General features: G+C 37.0%; 1 protein-coding gene across 1 annotated transcript; it reads right to left on the bottom strand.

Annotated features, from left to right (window-relative positions):
* Positions 1-15,499: 15,499 nt before the first annotated feature.
* Positions 15,500-18,100, bottom strand: LOC110703760. The gene is made up of 4 exons (XM_021881546.1): positions 17,226-18,100; positions 16,698-17,180; positions 16,556-16,619; positions 15,500-15,631 (listed from the first exon to the last, which is right to left on the bottom strand). The coding sequence occupies exons 1-4, from the start codon at positions 18,098-18,100 to the stop codon at positions 15,500-15,502; spliced, it is 1,554 nt and encodes a 517-aa protein (XP_021737238.1).
* Positions 18,101-18,662: the final 562 nt, after the last annotated feature.

Below are 18,662 nucleotides of genomic sequence, written 5' to 3'. Positions count from 1 at the left end.
TGTTTCCTTTGAACAAATAGCCATCTAAAATGTAATAATCTTTGTAAGCATGATTAGAACATTTTAAAAACAAATCACCAAAGTCATGATCATTGTGGTAACTTGCTTTTACATCATCAACACTAATCACCCTTGCTTTGAACGAGTTCAAGAGTGTGTATCTTCTTGAAAGCGCATCAGCCCCTTTGTTCATGGCGCCTCTCCTATGCTTGATCACGAAATGAAAAGCTTGCAAATACTCCACCCATTTGGCATGGCGAGGTTGGAGTTTTTGTTGGCTTTGAAGATACTTGAGAGCTTCATGATCAGAATGAAGGATGAACTCCTTGGAAATGAGGTAATGTCTCCAATGGTCCAAAGCTCGAACAAGAGCAAAGAACTCCTTATCATAGGTGCTATACTTCCGTTGTGCTTCATTGAGTTTTTCACTAAAGTAGGCAAGGGGACGCCCAACTTGTGACAAAACAGCACCAATACCAACTCCACTAGCATCGCACTCAACTTCAAAAACTTCATCAAAGTTAGGCAAAGCAAGAATAGGTGCACTAGTAAGTTGATGTTTTACCTCATCAAAGGCCCTTTGAGCCTTATCATTCCAAACTAACTTCTGATTTTTAGTTAGTTCCGTGATAGGTGCCATGAGAGTGCTAAAGTTCCGTACAAATCTTCTATAGAAAGAAGCAAGTCCATGAAAGCTTCGAACTTGTTGAACGGTTTGTGGCGTAGGCCACTCACGAATTGCAGCAACTTTCTTTTCATCAACTTCAATGCCTTGTGACGAAACTTTGAAGCCAAGAAAAATAACTTGGGAAGTGAAGAAATGACACTTCTCTAAGTTACCATACAACTTCTCACGTTCAAGGGCTTCAAAAACCTGTTGCAAATGCATAGAATGCTCTTCTTCCTCCCTACTATACACCAAAATGTCATCAAAATAAACTACAACAAATTTACCCATGAAAGGTTGCATAACCTGATTCATAAGGCGCATAAATGTAGATGGTGCATTAGACAAACCAAATGGCATCACAAGCCATTCATAGAGGCCCTCCTTTGTCTTGAAAGCGGTTTTCCATTCATCTCCTTCGAAAATTCGAATTTGATGATAGCCACTTCTCAAATCAATTTTAGAGAACACTTTAGAACCACACAATTCATCAAGCAAATCATTCAACCTTGGAATAGGAAACCGGTACTTGATAGTGATTTTATTGATTGACCTACTATCAACACACATTCTCCATTCTCCATTCTTCTTAGGCACAATCAAAGTAGGACAAGCACATGGACTAAGAGACTTACGAATAAGACCCTTGGATAGTAATTCTTCCACTTGCCGCTTAATCTCTTCGGTTTCTTTTGGGGTGGTTCTATAGGCTGGTTTGTTTGGGAGCATTGATCCGGGAACAAGATCAATTTTGTGTTGTATGTCACGTTTTGGGGGTAAGCCATGGGGAATGTCTTCGGGGAAAACATGGGAAAAGGTTTTGAGAAGAGGGGTGAGGAGAGGATGCGGCTTTTCTTGTGAAGGTTTGGAAGGAGTATCAAGTTGGCTTAAAATGAATTGTTTGTGAGTTTTATACTCATGCAATTCTGATTTTATGAGAGTGGTAAGGGAAGTAGGGGGTGTGGAAATGGGGTGTCCGTTTTTGAAGTTTAGGGGGGTAAGAAGTATTTTTCGTCCATCCTTGGTGAAGGAATATGTATTTTTATACCCATCATGCATCACACGTCTATCAAACAACCAAGGTCTACCAAGTAAAATATGACATGCATCCATAGGTATAACATCACACCACAATTCTTCCTCATAAGTTTTACCAATGCTAAATGATAACAAGACTTGTTGTGTTACTTGAATTCCTTTACCATGGTTTAGCCATTGAATCACATAAGGCTTAGGGTGAGGGACGGTTTTAAGTTTCAGTTTGTCTATCATTACTTGTGAAGCTACATTGGTGCAACTACCTCCATCAATAATCAAGGTACATACCTTTCCACCAATGGTACAACGAGTGTGAAAGATTGCCTCACGTTGCAAACTTCCTTCTTGGCCAATTATATTGCTTAGTGTGCGTCGAACCACCAAGCATTCTCCCTCGTCTGGTCCAAGACACGCATACTCATCATTCTCCTCGAGGTTGCTGTCCACTTCATGCTCTAATTCGTCCTCCTCTTCATGCTCAATCAAAGTGACAATCCTTTTATTTGGACAATCACTAGCCAAATGTCCAAGGCCTTGACACCGAAAACATCTTCTTGGAGCTGGTTTTGGGTTGGAATTTTGGGTGTTTTGTGAAGGTGGTTTAGGAGTAGGCTGGTTGGACGTGGGTTTGAATGGAGAGAAATTGGATATTTGCTTCTTTTGGGGAAATGAGGTTTGAGATGCAAAACGTGATGATTCACTTTTGCCTCTTGCTTTTTGTTGCTGCTCAATCTTATGTGCTAAGATAATGAGCTCTTCAAGGGTAGAGTAAGGATGTAGTTCGGCCACATTGGCTATCTTAGGGTCAAGTCCTCCCAAGAAGCGCACCAATGTTTGAGGTTCGTCTTCCTCCACTCCACATTTCATAACAAACCCTTCAAACTCTCTAGCATATTCTTCTACTGATTTCGTACCTTGTTTGAGGTTGTGGAACTTGGAAAAGTTTTCTTGCACATAGTATGTGGGAAGAAACTTCTGTTTAAGCAACTTCTTCATTTTGATCCACGATCTTACTTTCTCCTTGTCTTGCCTTTCCCTCTTGGCACACACGCTAGCCCACCAAGTTGAGGCATATTTTCTTAACTTCAAGGCTACAATTTTCACCTTCTTTTCTTCCGGTGTTTGCTTGTAGTCAAACACTCTTTCCACCGTTCTAAGCCATTCTACAAACTCATCAGCATCGAGTTTGCCATCATACTCCGGAATGTCAGCCTTGATGTCATTGTTAGGCCGTGACCTTTCTCTTTCATGATAAGGCCTATCATTGTGATTGAAATTAGATTCACTCACTTCTTCATCACTATGATTGGGTACTCCCTCTTTTTGTTGTCGCAATTTGATAGAAAGGTCTCTTAGCTGACCTTGCAAGTATTGCATTCGTTGCTCCATATCTTCTTTCTCTTGTGCAACCTTATTGACATATTCTTGCCAATTAGGGGTGGAATGTCGGACATGGTTTGTGTTTGGGTATGTGTTTGGGGTATGTGTTTGGGTATTGTTTGCTAGATCCCCCTCCTTCTAGCGCCAAATGTTGTATATTTGGAGTGACACTCGAAACATACAAGGGTTAAACCAAGGATAGTTAAGGCTAAAGAACCAAATGGCTTCTTAGATAAAGTCACACCACTAAGAAACGAATTGGATTCCTAAGATCACAAGCTAACTAGTAGCCTAAACTAGCTAACTAAGCAAAGGAACGAAATTCTAAGTCCAAGAATTTCTGGTTAGTTTCTAATCCAAGAAACGTGTATAAAGACAAAGTTGTTTGTTTTGAATCATCTGATTTTTCATTCACATTTGCTTGCTATTTATAGTGAACAAGCATCTTAAGTACAAGCTAAGTTAAGTGGCTTTTAGCTCACTTGTTACACGTTCAAACTAAGTACAAATCAGTTTTTGTAGCCTAGATACATTAATAAAAGAAGCCTTGCTTAACTAGATACATCAAGAGCAAATAAAATCAGAAACAAGCAAGTGTAACCTCCCCTTGATTCACGCCCATATAGCAGCAGCTTGGAGTCGTAACAGCTCCCCTTTTCACGCCCATTTTCAAACAGCAATTGATGTGTAACTCTTCCTTATTTCAAGCCTTGAATCAAGCTTGAATGGATGTGGACAAGGATGAACTTGGACGTCTCTTGAGTGTAGCTGTTGCTAGCTGAAGTAAACGGCCACTTGAAGGCTCAATTGAAAGCTTGTAACTCCTCATTGAAGCTGATTGTAACATCCAAGTTAGAGCCTTAAAATCCCTCCAAATCAGTTTCGGTTTTAGGTCTTCTTCACAAGCTTAAACGGCTGCTCTTGTGATGCATCTTGATCTTGTACTTGTTGTGTGAATGTAACATTACATGTTCAGCTAAAAGAACTAAAGAACATAACTAATTTGCAAACTTAAAAGAAGATTAAAGTTTACAACTTATTCAAAGCATAAAAGAAGTAAAACGAACTAATTAATAAGAACAACAAGAAATTCAAGTGGTTGAATATCTTGCTGCCCAATGATAGAATGCATAGCACCAACGCATGATGCTACATCTTGAACCAATGAAATGTCCATAACCAAGTTGTTAGGCTTGGCTACAACATTGTGGACCTTCAACATGAACTCGGCTTGTTCCTTAGCTCCACCATGAACGAACTTGTCTTGTGGCAAAGCTATGAGATCAATAGGAACATAAGGATTGACACCATAGACTACTTCAAAAGGAGAGTACTTTGTAGTAGCACTAGGAGTCCGATTGTAAGCAAACTCGGCATGAGCTAGCTTGACATCCCAATCCTTAGCACTCTTACTAACCAAGGTCCTAAGCAACGAACCCAGAATTCTATTCACCACTTCAGTTTGCCCATCGGTTTGTGGATGGTGTGAAGTAGAAAACAGCAACTTTGTTCCCATTAGACGCCATATTGATTTCCAAAAATGACTAAGAAATTTTGTATCACGATCGGACACAATGGTGCGTGGCACCCCATGAAAACGAACCACTTCTTCAAAGTATAACTTAGCCACTTTCATAGCATCTTCGGTTTTGTGACAAGGAATGAAATGAGCCATTTTTGAAAAACCGATCAACAACCACCATGATTGAGTCTTTACCCCTTTGAGTTCTAGGTAAAGCCACAATGAAATCCATGCTCACATCTTCCCAAGGTCTCTCCGGAACTGGCAAAGGCTTGTAGAGACCTTTGTGAAACACCATCTTGGCCCTTTGACAAGTAGAACAACGACTAACCACATGATGAACCGTGGCTAACATCTTCGGCCAATAAAAGTGAGCTTGAAGAAGCTCCATTGTTTTTTGAATCCCCACGTGACCAGCTAGACCTCCTCCATGAGCCTCATGAATCAACAAGCTTCTAATTGGACACTTAGGAATGCATAACCGATTTCCCTTAAAAAGAAAGTCATCATGTAAGGAAAATAAGTCATATACTCCATGGACACATTTCTGTATTATTTCAATGAAATCTCCATCCTCCTTGTAGTATGCTTTGATCAAATCAAACCCAAGAACTTTTGCTTCGACAACTCCAAGCAAATTGTGTCTCCTAGATAAGGCATCCGCAACAACATTAGCCTTTCCACTCTTGTATTTAGAGGAAAAGTTAAAGGTTTGCAAGAATTCAACCCATTTAGCATGTCTTGAATTCAACTTCTTTTGACCATGGATGAACCTTAGAGATTCATGGTCCGAATGTAATATGAACGGTTGTGGTCTCAAGTAGTGTGACCAATGATCTAGAGCTCGTACCATAGCATAGAACTCTTTATCATAGGTGGAATAGTTCAACTTGCCTTGACTCAACTTTTCACTGAAATAAGCAATTGGACGCCCTTCTTGAATCAAAACTGCTCCAATCCCTTTCCCACTTGCGTCACACTCAACTTCAAATGGCTTGGAAAAATCAGGGAGTGCAAGAATAGGAGTGTTGCACATTTTCTCCTTGACTTCTTCAAAGGCCTTTTGAGCTTGTGTAGTCCATTCAAACGTCCCCTTCTTAGTACACTCAGTTATAGGAGCCATGAGTGTGCTAAAATTCTTGATAAATCTTCTATAGAAAGAAGCTAGGCCATGGAAAGAACGGACCTCCGTGAGTGTTTTTGGACTAGGCCATGATTGAATTGCTTCAACCTTGCAAGGATCCACCTTCACGCCACCACCTGAAACTATGTAACCAAGAAAAGTGACCTCATATAACATAAAATCACATTTTTCAAGTTTTCCATACAATTTTTGAGTTCTTAAAACAGAAAAAACTTGAAACAAATGTTCTAAATGTTCATCCTCATTTTTAGAGTAAATAAGGATGTCATCAAGGTACACCACCACGAACTTGCCAAGAAATGGCCTCAACACCTCGTTCATTAATCTCATGAACGTGCTAGGTGCATTGGTCAATCCAAACGGCATCACAAGCCATTCATACAACCCATGCTTTGTCTTGAATGCAGTCTTCCATTCATCACCTTCCCTCATACGAATTTGATGGTAACCACTTCTCAAATCAACTTTTGAGAATACATTTGAACCACTCAATTCGTCCAGCATATCATCCAGTCTTGGGATTGGAAACCTGTACTTGATAGTAATATTGTTAACAGCTCTACTATCAATGCACATACGCCAAGTTCCATCCTTTTTAGGAACCAACAAGGCAGGAACCGCACATGGACTCATAGACTCACGCACATAGCCCATACCCATCAATTCTTCAATTTGTCTTTGCAACTCCTTAGTTTCTAAAGGGTTACATCTATAGGCAGGTTTATTTGGTAGAGGTGCGCCTGGAATGAGATCGATTTGATGCTCAATTCCTCTCAAGGGTGGTAATCCCTTAGGTAACTCATCCGGAAAAAACATCCTCAAACTCTTTAATCAGTTTGGCAAGTTTAGGGTTTTGACTCACAAATTTTCCATGGATTTCTTTAGAGTACAACACGAATATCTCTTCCTCACCCTCAAACTCCCTCTCAAACTCTTTACAAGACAATAAAGAAATTTGTGGCTTTTGTGGTTGTGAAAACCGTGGGGTGGTAAAGGGTGCAATTTCTTTTGTTTCCCTTGGTGAGTGATAGTGTAGGTGTTATGGTACCCATCATGGATAGATTTTTTGTCAGATTGCCACGGTCTTCCAAGAAGAATATGACAAGCATCCATTAAAACAACATCACATAATTGACTATCATGATATGAACCAATCGAAAAATTCACCATACATTGCTTTCTAACCCCAGTACTAGCATTAGAATCTAACCAACTCAATTTGTAAGGATGTGGATGATTTGTGGTGGTAAGACCTAGTTTAGATACTAAGGTTTTTGACATAGTATTAGCCTCACTGCCCCCATCAATAATTAAATCACATACCTCGTCACCAACTTTACATTTGGTGATGAAAATGTGTTGTCTTTGTGGCGCCAAAGGTTCCTCCACACGAGCTTGCAAAGCTCTCCTAACCACCAGGTTTGTTTTGTCCCCCATTTCAGGATAGCATTGGTCCTCCTCCTCTTCCTTTTCGTACGGGGTCACCTCCTTCTCTTCTTCAGACTCAAATTCCTCCCAATTGATGCTTTGGGTGGCTATGAGTTTAACCTCTTGCATGGTTAAGGCTCTTGAATTAGGACAATCTTTTTTATAATGTCCTCTACCTCCACACTTGTAACATACAATGTCACTAAGCTTGAAGTCTTTCGTGTTCCTCTTTGGTGGCTCATTAGGCTTGCTAAAAGAAGAACCCTCCTTTGAGTTGAAGGGTGGTTTGCGTACCACTGGAGTAGTAGTAGGCGTTTTCTTTCTTTTCCTTTTAGCATCAAACTTTGTCACAAGTTTGCAAGCTTCCACAAACGTGAGGTTAGTGTAACCATCAAGTTTGTCTTGTAACTCTTGTTCCAACCCAGCTACAAAACGCCCCAACTTCAGCTCTTCATTTTCAGTCACTTCACATACAATGGCAAGCCTATCAAATTCTTTGATATAGTCTTCCACCGAATCACCATTTTGTTGGAGAGTACTCCATTTCACATACTGATTTTGCTTGTAATTGTGAGGAATGAAACGATCCCTCATTCTTTTCTTCAGCTTTTCCCAAGTGGAAATGTGAGCCTTACCCCTAAGGGTACGCCCTCTTTGTTCTCCTTGCAACCAGCTATCACCATAGCCTTTCAACTTGACTTTGGCAATCTTAAAACGTTGAACATCCTCATGAATGTCCTTGTATTCAAAGTACCTTTCCAAGGATTTCTCCCATTCCAAGTACTTCTCTGGATCAAGTGTCCCATCAAAAGAAGGAACGTCCACTTTGAGACTCCTATCCTCCCTCCTAGGTGGAGGGTCTTCACCTTGATCTCTCCTATCTTGCTCGTTCATGAGCCTTGCCATCAAGGCAGCAAGGTTCCCTTGGAGATTGGCATTGGTTTCGGCCAACCTTTCCTGACTAGCAATGGATCGATTAAGAGCTTCCAAAGCTGTCCTCAAGTCTTGATTTTCTCCCATGGTATGTAGGTATTCGACCCCTCTGGAAAATTTAAGAAAATTTCCCCCTACCTGACGCGCCAAATGATGTGTAAACAAGATGAGAAACCTTGTTACAAGAAATGACAAGTTAAAAGATTCAAAGGGTTTTAAAGTTCAAGTGTCAAGTAATCAGTTTAGTTAGGGGAACTCTCACCCTAAGCTAAGGATATAGCAAAGAGGAACTCTCACTCGTTTGCTTGGGATAGTTTAGATGAGGGAACTCTCACCAAATCATAAACTATAAGTCCTAATTTTGGGAACTCTCACCAAAACTAACACTCTTCAAATTCGGATACTCAAATTTGGAAAAAACAAAGTGAACTAAACTCAAGTCACTTCAATTACAAAAACACACGTTTTTAGGCAAATAATCTTGGATGATTTTCATTCATTCAAAGTATGCTATTTATAGCATCAATACAACCTTTTCACTTGCCTACTTTAATTAACAAAATAAAATAGACAAAAGTAAATTAACTAAGGGAATGAGTGGAGAATACACGTCCCACTTAACCCCTTTTACAAACAAGATTAAACTTAATTAAAAGAACTAAAGACTAGGCTTGAAACAAGGGAAGATGATCAGCCAAACAGCATCCAAAGAGCATCTTCAATTACACGCCCAAAACAGCCATATGCAAGCTTGTGTAACCCCCATTTTAATGCCTTGATTCACGCCTCTTTATTCTTCATAAACCCCCAAATAATGAGGTGCAATGTTCAGCCAACAAACTCCATAATTCACGCCCAACAAGTGCCATGAATCACTCCTCTTCAATCAGCTTGTAACCGTTGCACTTGGAGCTCTTCAATCAGCTTGTAACCGTTGCACTTGGAGCTTGGAAAACCGTCACTTGCTAGATACTTTCTACAAGGTTAATTACACTAAGTGAAGTGTAACCACTTGTAAAATGTTTCGGACCAAAACCGTGCAAAAGAGTAAGGAATGATTTGGATAGAAACAACTCCTTTGCATTGCTTTGAACTTGGAACTCACCTTGACTACTTGGAGCATCACAATCATTAGAACTTTGACCATATTGGTCAAGAATGTATTTAACTTTCATTTGAATCAAATAACTTTGTTTGAATGTGTTTGACTTTCATTTGATTCAATTAGCTTTGTAGAATATATTTGACTTTCATTTGATTCAAATAGCTTTGTTTGAATGTGTTTGACTTTTATTTGATTCAATTAGCTTTGTAGAATGTATTTGACTTTCATTTAAATTAAAAGCTTTGTATGAATGTGTTTGACTTTCATTTGATTCAATTAGCTTTTTAGAATGTATTTTACTTTTATTTGATTAAATTAGCTTTGTTTGAATTTATTTCACTCTCTATTGATTCAAATAGCTTTGTTTGAATGTGTTTGACTTTCATTTGATTCAATTAGCTTTGTAGAATGTATTTGACTTTCATTTGATTCAAATAGCTTTGTTTGAATGTATTTGACTTTCATTTGATTCAATTTGCTTTGTAGAATGTATTTGACTTTCATTTGATTCAAATAGCTTTTTTTGAATGTGTTTGACTTTCATTTGATTCAATTAGCTTCGTAGAATATATTTGACTCTCATTTGATTCAAATAGCTTTGTTTGAATATGTTTGACATTCATTTGATTCAATTAGCTTTGTAGAATATATTTGACTTTCATTTGACTCGAAAGCTTTGTTTGAATGTGTTTGACTTTCATTTGATTCAATTAGCTTTGTTCGAATGTGTTTTACTTTCATTTGATTTAAATAGCTTTGTTTGAATGTGATTAACTTTCATTTGATTCAATTAGTTTTGTAGAATGTATTTGACTTTCATTTGATTCAAATAGCTTTGTAGAATGTATTTGACTTTCATTTGATTCAAATAGCTTTGATTGAATTTGTTTGACTTTCATTTGATTCAATTAGCTTTGTTTGAATGTGTTTGACTTTCATATGATTCAATTAGCTTCGTTTGAATGTGTTTAACTTTATTTGATTCATTTAGCTTTGTTTGAATGTGTTTGACTTTCATTTAATTCAATTAGCTTTTTAGAATGTATTTGACTTTCATTTGATTCAAATAGCTTTGTTTGAATGTGTTTGAATTTCATTTTATTCAATTAGCTTTGTACAATGAATTTGACTTTCATTTGATTCAAATAGCCTTGTTTGAATGTGTTTGAATTTCATTTGATTCAATTTGTTTTGTAGAATGCATTTCACTTTCATTTGATTTATATAGCTTTATTTGAATGTGTTTGACTTTCACTTAAATTAAAAAGCTTTTTTTTATTGTGTTTGACATTCATTTGATTTAAAAGGCTTTGTTTGAATGTGTTTGACTTTCATATTATTCAATTAGCTTTGTAGAATGTATATGCCTCTCATTTCAATCAAATAGCTTTGTTTTGAATGTGTTTAACTATCATTTGATTCAATTAGCTTTGTTGAATGTATTCGACTCTTATTTTATTTAATTTGCTTTGTTTGAATGTATTTGACTCTCATTTGATTCAAATAGCTTTGTAGAATGTATTTGACTTTCATTTGATTCAAATAGCTTTGTAGAATGTATTTGACTTTTATTTGATTCAAATAGCTTTGTTTGAATGTGATTGACTTTCATTTGATTAAATTAGCTTTGTAGAATGTATTTGACTTTCATTTGATTCAAATAGCTTTGATTGAATGTGTTTGACTTTCATTTGATTCAAATAGCTTTGTTTGAATAGGTGTAAATTTCATTTGGTTCAATTAGCTTTGTAGAATGTATATGACTTTTATTTCATTCAAATAGCTTTGTTTGAATGTGTTTAACTATCATTTGATTCAATTAGCTTTGTAGAATGTATTTAACTCTTATGTGATTTAATTTGCTTTACTTGAATGTATTTGACTCTCATTTGATTCAAATAGCTTTGTAGAATGTATTTGACTTTCATTTGATTCAAAGAGCTATGTAGAATGTATTTGACTTTCATTTGATTCAAATAGCTTTGTTTGATTGTTATTGACTTTCATTTGATTCAATTAGCTTTGTAGAATATATTTGAATTTCATATGATTCAATTAGCTTTGTTTGAAAGTGTTTGACTTTCATTTGATTCATTTAGCTTTGCTTGAATATGTTTGACTTTCATTTAATTCAATTAGCTTTGTAGAATGTATTTAACTTTCATTTGAATCAAATAACTTTGTTTGAATGTGTTTGACTTTCATTTGATTCAATTAGCTTTGTAGAATATATTTGACTTTCATTTGATTCAAATAGCTTTGTTTGAATGTGTTTGACTTTTATTTGATTCAATTAGCTTTGTAGAATGTATTTGACTTTCATTTAAATTAAAAGCTTTGTATGAATGTGTTTGACTTTCATTTGATTCAATTAGCTTTTTAGAATGTATTTTACTTTTATTTGATTAAATTAGCTTTGTTTGAATTTATTTCACTCTCTATTGATTCAAATAGCTTTGTTTGAATGTGTTTGACTTTCATTTGATTCAATTAGCTTTGTAGAATGTATTTGACTTTCATTTGATTCAAATAGCTTTGTTTGAATGTATTTGACTTTCATTTGATTCAATTTGTTTTGTAGAATGTATTTGACTTTCATTTGATTCAAATAGCTTTTTTTGAATGTGTTTGACTTTCATTTGATTCAATTAGCTTCGTAGAATATATTTGACTCTCATTTGATTCAAATAGCTTTGTTTGAATGTGTTTGACATTCATTTGATTCAATTAGCTTTGTAGAATATATTTGACTTTCATTTGACTCGAAAGCTTTGTTTGAATGTGTTTGACTTTCATTTGATTCAATTAGCTTTGTTCGAATGTGTTTTACTTTCATTTGATTTAAATAGCTTTGTTTGAATGTGATTAACTTTCATTTGATTCAATTAGTTTTGTAGAATGTATTTGACTTTCATTTGATTCAAATAGCTTTTTTGAATGTGTTTGACTTTCATTTGATTCAATTAGCTTCGTAGAATATATTTGACTTTCATTTGATTCAAATAGCTTTTGTTTGAATGTGTTTGACTTTCATTTGATTCAATTTGCTTTGTAGAATGTATTTGACTTTCATTTGATTCAAATAGCTTTGTTTGAATGTGTTTGACTTTCTTTTGATTCAATTGCTTTGTAGAATGCATTTCACTTTCATTTGATTTATATACCTTTGTTTGAATGTGTTTGACTTTCATTTAAATTAAAAAAGCTTTTTTTGAATGTGTTTGACTTTCATTTGATTTAAAAGCATTGTTTGAATGTGTTTGACTTTCATTTGATTCAATTAGTTTTGTATGAATGTGTTTGACTTTCATTGATTCAATTAGCTTCGTAGAATGTATTTGACTTTCATTTTATTCAAATAGCGTTTGTTTGAATGTGTTTAACTTTCATTTGATTCAATTAGCTTTGTAGAATGCATTTCACTTCCATTTGATTTAAATAACTTTGTTTGAATGTGTTTGACTTTCATTTGATACAATTAGCTTTGTTAGAACGTATTTGACTTTCATTTGATTCAAATAGCTTTGTAGAAATGTGATTGACTTTCATTTAATTCAATCAACTTTGTAGAATGTATTTGACTTTCATTTGATTTAAATAGCTTTGTTTGAATGTGTTTGACTTTCATTTGATCCAATTAGCTTTGTAGAATGTATTTTACTTTCATTTGATTCAAATATCTTTGTTTGAATGTGTTTGACTTTCATTTGATTTAATTGCTTTGTAGAATGCATTTCACTTTCATTTGATTTAAATAGCTTTGTTTGAATGTGTTTGATTTTAATTTAAATTAAAAAGGTTTTTTTTTGAATGTGTTTGACTTTCATTTGATTTAAAAGGCTTTGTTTAAATGTGTTTGACTTTTAATTTGATTCAATTAGCTTTGTAGAATGTATTTTACTTTTATTTGATTTAATTAGCTTTGTGTGAATGCATTTGACTCTCATTTGATTCAATTAGCTTTGTTTGAATGTGTTTGACTTTCATTTGATTCAATTAGCTTTTGTAGAATGTATTTGACTTTTATTTGATTCAATAGCTTTGTTTAAATGTGTTTAACTTTCATGATGTGTAAACAAGATGAGAAACTTGTTACAACGAAGTTTGTTAAAGGGTCTAAGTGAAAACGTAAGAAAGAAAGGTGAGAATAGGGGAACACTCAACCCTAGACTCGGATATAACAAAGGGGAACACTCAACCCTTCGTTTGGTGTAGTTTGGAATAGGGAACACTCAACCCACTCTTCTACTACGAAAGTCTTAGATTTGGGAACACTCAACCAAAGCTAACACTCTTCAAATTTGGCTCTCAAATTTGGACCTTAAAATTGACTAATTTCTAAGTCAAGTTTTAATCAATCAAACGCAATGTTTTAAGACAAATTTCTGGATTCTTTTTCATTCATCATTTGGTACACTTTTATAGTAGTGCACGTACAAACCAAAGGTCACAAGACCCTTTACATTCAATGATAAATGCAACAAAAGAAAATAAACTTAACTAGGAAAATAAGTGGCTCATAACCGTCCAACTTACTTCCATTACACATATTGAATCAAGCTAATTAAGAGATGCTAAAAACTAGCCTATAAACAAGAAGGAAATGGCAGTCACTTGAAGCTATCAAACGGTCCTCCAAACGTCCAAGTACATGCCTGAACAGCTCCCCCTTTCACGCTTTGTAACCCCCACTTTAAGTCCTTGATTCATGCCTCCTTTATTCTTGCAACAACTACTAAAATTAACTTCTATAACCCCCTAGTAATGAGGATGTTTATTCAGCTAATGCTTCCCAAAAGTCACGCCCACCACAAGCCAACACAAGCCTTGATTCACGCCATAATGAATGCATAAAACAGCAATCATCAAAACCGTGTTTAAGCTTGGAAAAACGGTTCTTCAGTTGATGCCTTCAACAAGGTTGATTATACTAAGTGAAGTGTAACCATGTGATAAACTCTTCGGGCCAAAACCGTGTATAGAAGTAAAGAATGCTTTGGACAAAAAACAATTCTCTATTACTTGGAACATTAGCATCGTTTTGAACCTCTTCATCTTGATCATGGATATTTACCCTTTGACCATCTTGGTCATCCTCCCCTTCTTCAAAAGGAATTGTCCTCAATTCATCATCATCAAAATACGGCGCAAGATCCCCAACATTGAAAGTGCTTGAGACCCCATATTTTCCACCTAAATCAATCTTGTACGCATTGTCATTGATCTTCCCCACAACCTCAAATGGACCTTCGGCTCTTGGCATAAGTTTGTTCTTTCTCTTGTTAGGAAAACGTTCTTTTCTCATGTAAATCCACACCAAGTCCCCAACTTCAAATTGCTTCACGTTCTTCACCCTCTTGTTGGCTTGGTTCTTGTAGACTTCATTTGCCTTATCAATGTTCTTCCTAACTTCCTTGTGGACCTTCAACATGAACTCGGCTTGTTCCTTGGCTCCACCATGAACGAACTTGTCTTGTGGCAAAGCTATGAGATCAATAGGAACATAAGGATTTACACCATATACTACTTCAAAAGGAGAGTACTTTGTAGTAGCACTAGGAGTCCGATTGTAAGCAAACTCGGCATGAGCTAGCTTGACATCCCAATCCTTAGCACTCTTACTAACCAAGGTCCTAAGCAACGAACCCAGAATTCTATTCACCACTTCAGTTTGGCCATCGGTTTGTGGATGGTGTGAAGTAGAAAACAGCAACTTAGTCCCCATCAAACGCCATATAGACTTCCAAAAATGACTTAGGAACTTAGTATCACGATCTGAGACAATTGTGCGTGGTACTCCATGAAAACGAACCACCTCTTCAAAGTATAGCTTAGCAACCTTCATGGCATCTTCAGTTTTGTGACAAGGAATGAAATGAGCCATTTTTGAAAACCGATCAACAACCACCATGATCGAGTCTTTACCCCTTTGAGTTCTAGGTAAAGCCACAATGAAATCCATGCTCACATCCTCCCAAGGTCTTTCCGGAACTGGCAAAGGCTTGTAAAGACCTTTGTGAAACACCATCTTGGCCCTTTGACAAGTAGAACAACGACTAACCACATGGTGAACCGTGGCTAACATTTTCGGCCAATAAAAGTGAGCTTGGAGAAGCTCCATTGTCTTGTGAATCCCAACGTGACCAGCTAGTCCTCCCCCATGAGCTTCATGTATCAACAAACTTCTAATGGGACATTTTGGAATACATAATCTATTTCCTTTAAAAAGAAAACCATTATGTAAGGAAAACAGATCATAGACTCCATGGACACATTTTTCAATTATCCCTTGAGTTCATCATCTTCTTGGTAATACTCCTTGATCAAATCGAACCCAAGTACCTTTGCTTCGACAATTCCAAGCAAATTATGTCTCCTAGACAAAGCATCAGCAACAACATTAGCCTTTCCACTCTTGCACTTAGAGGAAAAGTTAAAGGTTTGCAAGAATTCAACCCATTTAGCATGTCTTGAATTCAACTTCTTTTGACCATGGATGAACCTTAAAGATTCATGGTCCGAATGCAATATGAACGGTTGTGGTCTCAAGTAATGTGACCAATGATCTAGAGCTCGTACCATAGCATAGAACTCTTTATCATAGGTGGAATAATTCAACTTGCCTTGACTCAACTTCTCACTGAAATAAGCAATTGGACGCCCTTCTTGAATCAAAACTGCTCCAATCCCCTTCCCACTTGCGTCACACTCAACTTCAAATGGCTTGGAAAAATCAGGGAGTGCAAGAATAGGAGTGTTGCACATTTTCTCCTTGACTTCTTCAAAGGCCTTTTTGAGCTTGTGTCGTCCATTCAAACGTCCCCTTCTTAGTACACTCAGTTATAGGAGCCATGAGTGTGCTAAAATTCTTGATAAATCTTCTATAGAAAGAAGCTAGGCCATGGAAAGAACGGACCTCCGTGAGTGTTTTTGGACTAGGCCATGATTGAATTGCTTCAACCTTGCAAGGATCCACCTTCACGCCATTACCTGAAACTATGTAACCAAGAAAAGTGACCTCATATAACATAAAATCACATTTTTCAAGTTTCCCATACAATTTTTGCGTTCTTAAAACAGAAAAAACTTGAAACAAATGATCTAAATGATCATCCTCATTGTTAGAGTAAATAAGGATATCATCAAGGTACACCACCACGAACTTGCCAAGAAATGGCCTCAACACCTCGTTCATCAATCTCATGAATGTGCTAGGTGCATTGGTCAATCCAAATGGCATCACGAGCCACTCATACAACCCATGCTTTGTCTTGAATGCAGTCTTCCATTCATCACCTCCCTCATACGAATCTGATGATAGCCACTTCTCAAATCCACCTTTGAGAATATTTTGGAACCACTTAATTCATCAAGCATGTCATCAAGTCTTGGAATTGGAAACCTATACTTGATAGTGATGTTATTAACAGCTCTACTATCAATACACATTCTCCAAGTTCCATCCTTTTTAGGGACCAACAAGGCAGGTACGGCACATGGACTCATGGACTCACGCACATAACCCATACCCATTAACTCTTCAATTTGACGTTGCAACTCTTTAGTTTCTAAAGGGTTACATCTATAGGCTGGCTTATTAGGCAAGGGTGCTCCGGGAATGAGATCAATCTGATGCTCAATTCCTCTGATGGGTGGTAGTCCTTTAGGTAACTCGTCCGGGAAAACATCTTCAAAATCCCTAATCAAACTGGCTAATTTTGGATTTTGGGCAACAAATTTTTCGTGGATTTCTTTGGAGTATAACATGTACAACTCTCCCTTACCATCCAACTCCCTCTCAAACTCTTTAAAAGACAGTAATGACACTTCCTTTTGTGGTGTTCGTGATGGTGAAAAGCGTGGTGGTGGTAAAGGGTGTAACTTTTTCTTCCTCCCTTCATGAACTATGGTATAAGTGTTATGATACCCATCATGCATAGACCTTTTATCAGTTTGCCAAGGTCTACCAAGTAGAATATGACAAGCATCCATAGAAACAACATCACACAATTGAGAATCACAATAAGAACCAATACAAAAAGAAACCATGCATTGCTTCCTTACTCCAGTACTAGCATTAGAATCTAACCAACTCAACTTGTATGGCTGCGGATGATTAGTGGTAGTAAGACCAAGTTTAGACACTAAGGTTCTAGACACGGTATTAGCTTCACTTCCCCCATCTATGATTAAGTCACATACCTCTTCACCAACCTTGCAACGAGTGATGAAAATGTGTTGACGTTGGGGAGCAGTATCCTCTCCTACACGTGCTTGTAATGCTCTCCTAACCACGAGACTAGCCTTCTCCCTTGTTTCGGCAATGCAGTCATCACAATCATCTTCAACTTCCTCTTCTTCTTCCTCAAACTCCTCCCAATTGATATTTTGCGTGGCCATGAGCCTAACCTCTTGCATGGTTAATGCTCTAGTGTTGGGACAATCCCTTTTGTAATGACCTCGTCCTCCACACTTGTAACACACAATGTCACCTATTTTGACATCCTTTGTATCCTTCTTTGGTGGATTGTTTGGTTTGCTAAAGGAAGCATTTTCTCTTGAGGGGGAAAAGGGTTTACGTACTACTTGAGGATTAGTAGTCGGTTTCTTCTTTTTCCTCTTAGCATCAAACTTAATCACCAACTTGCAAGCCTCATTAAACGTGAGGTTAGTGTAACCTTCAAGTTTATCTTGCAATTCTTGATCCAAACCAGCTATGAAGCGACCCAATTTGAGCTCTTCATTTTCAGATATTTCACATACAATAGCAAGTCTATCAAATTCTTTTATGTAATCCTCCACAGAGTCCCCGTTTTGTTGTAAGGTACTCCACTTCACATACTGGCCTTGCTTGTAATTGTGTGGGATGAAACGATCTCTCATTCTTTTCTTCAGCTTTTCCCAAGTGGAAATGTGAGCCTTACCCTAAGGGTACGCCCCCTTTGTTCTCCTTGCAACCAACTGTCACCATAGCCCTTCAGTTTGACTTTGGCTACCTTATATTGTTGAACCGTCTCATGGATGTCCTTGTACTCAAAGTACCTTTCCAAGGATTTCTCCCACTCCAAGTACTTCTCCGGATCAAGAGTCCCATCAAAGGCAGGAACGTCCACTTTAAGACTCCTATCCTCCCTCCTAGGTGGAGGGTCGTCACCTTGATCTCTCCTATCTTGCTCGTTCATGAGCCTTGCCATCAAGGCAGCAAGGTTCCCTTGTAGATTGGCATTGGTTTCGGCCAACCTTTCCTGACTAGCAATGGATCGATTAAGAGCTTCCAAAGCTGTCCTCAAATCTTGATTTTCTCCCATGGTATGTAGGTATTCGACCCTCTGGAAAATTTAAGAAAATTTTCCCCCTACCTGACGCGCCAAATGATGTGTAAACAAGATGAGAAACTTGTTACAACGAAGTTTGTTAAAGGGTCTAAGTGAAAACGTAAGAAAGA

The sequence above is a fragment of the Chenopodium quinoa genome, unplaced genomic scaffold (genome assembly GCF_001683475.1).
Source record: "Chenopodium quinoa cultivar QQ74 unplaced genomic scaffold, ASM168347v1, whole genome shotgun sequence".
In the NCBI taxonomy this organism is placed as follows: Eukaryota; Viridiplantae; Streptophyta; class Magnoliopsida; order Caryophyllales; family Amaranthaceae; genus Chenopodium; species Chenopodium quinoa.
Note: the sequence above shows the minus strand (reverse complement) of the source record. Positions and strands in the feature narration are given on the sequence as shown.

Coding starts and splice junctions, on each gene's coding strand:
- LOC110703760 (XM_021881546.1), bottom strand. CDS start 18,100: ATGAGAGATCGTTTCATCCCACACAATTACAAGCAAGGCCAGTATGTG. Junction 16,620..16,697: donor CCATGTGCCGTACCTGCCTT/GTTGGTCCCTAA, acceptor TATCAAGTATAG/GTTTCCAATTCCAAGACTTG. Junction 15,632..16,555: donor GTTCCAAAATATTCTCAAAG/GTGGATTTGAGA, acceptor TCTAAGTGCAAG/AGTGGAAAGGCTAATGTTGT.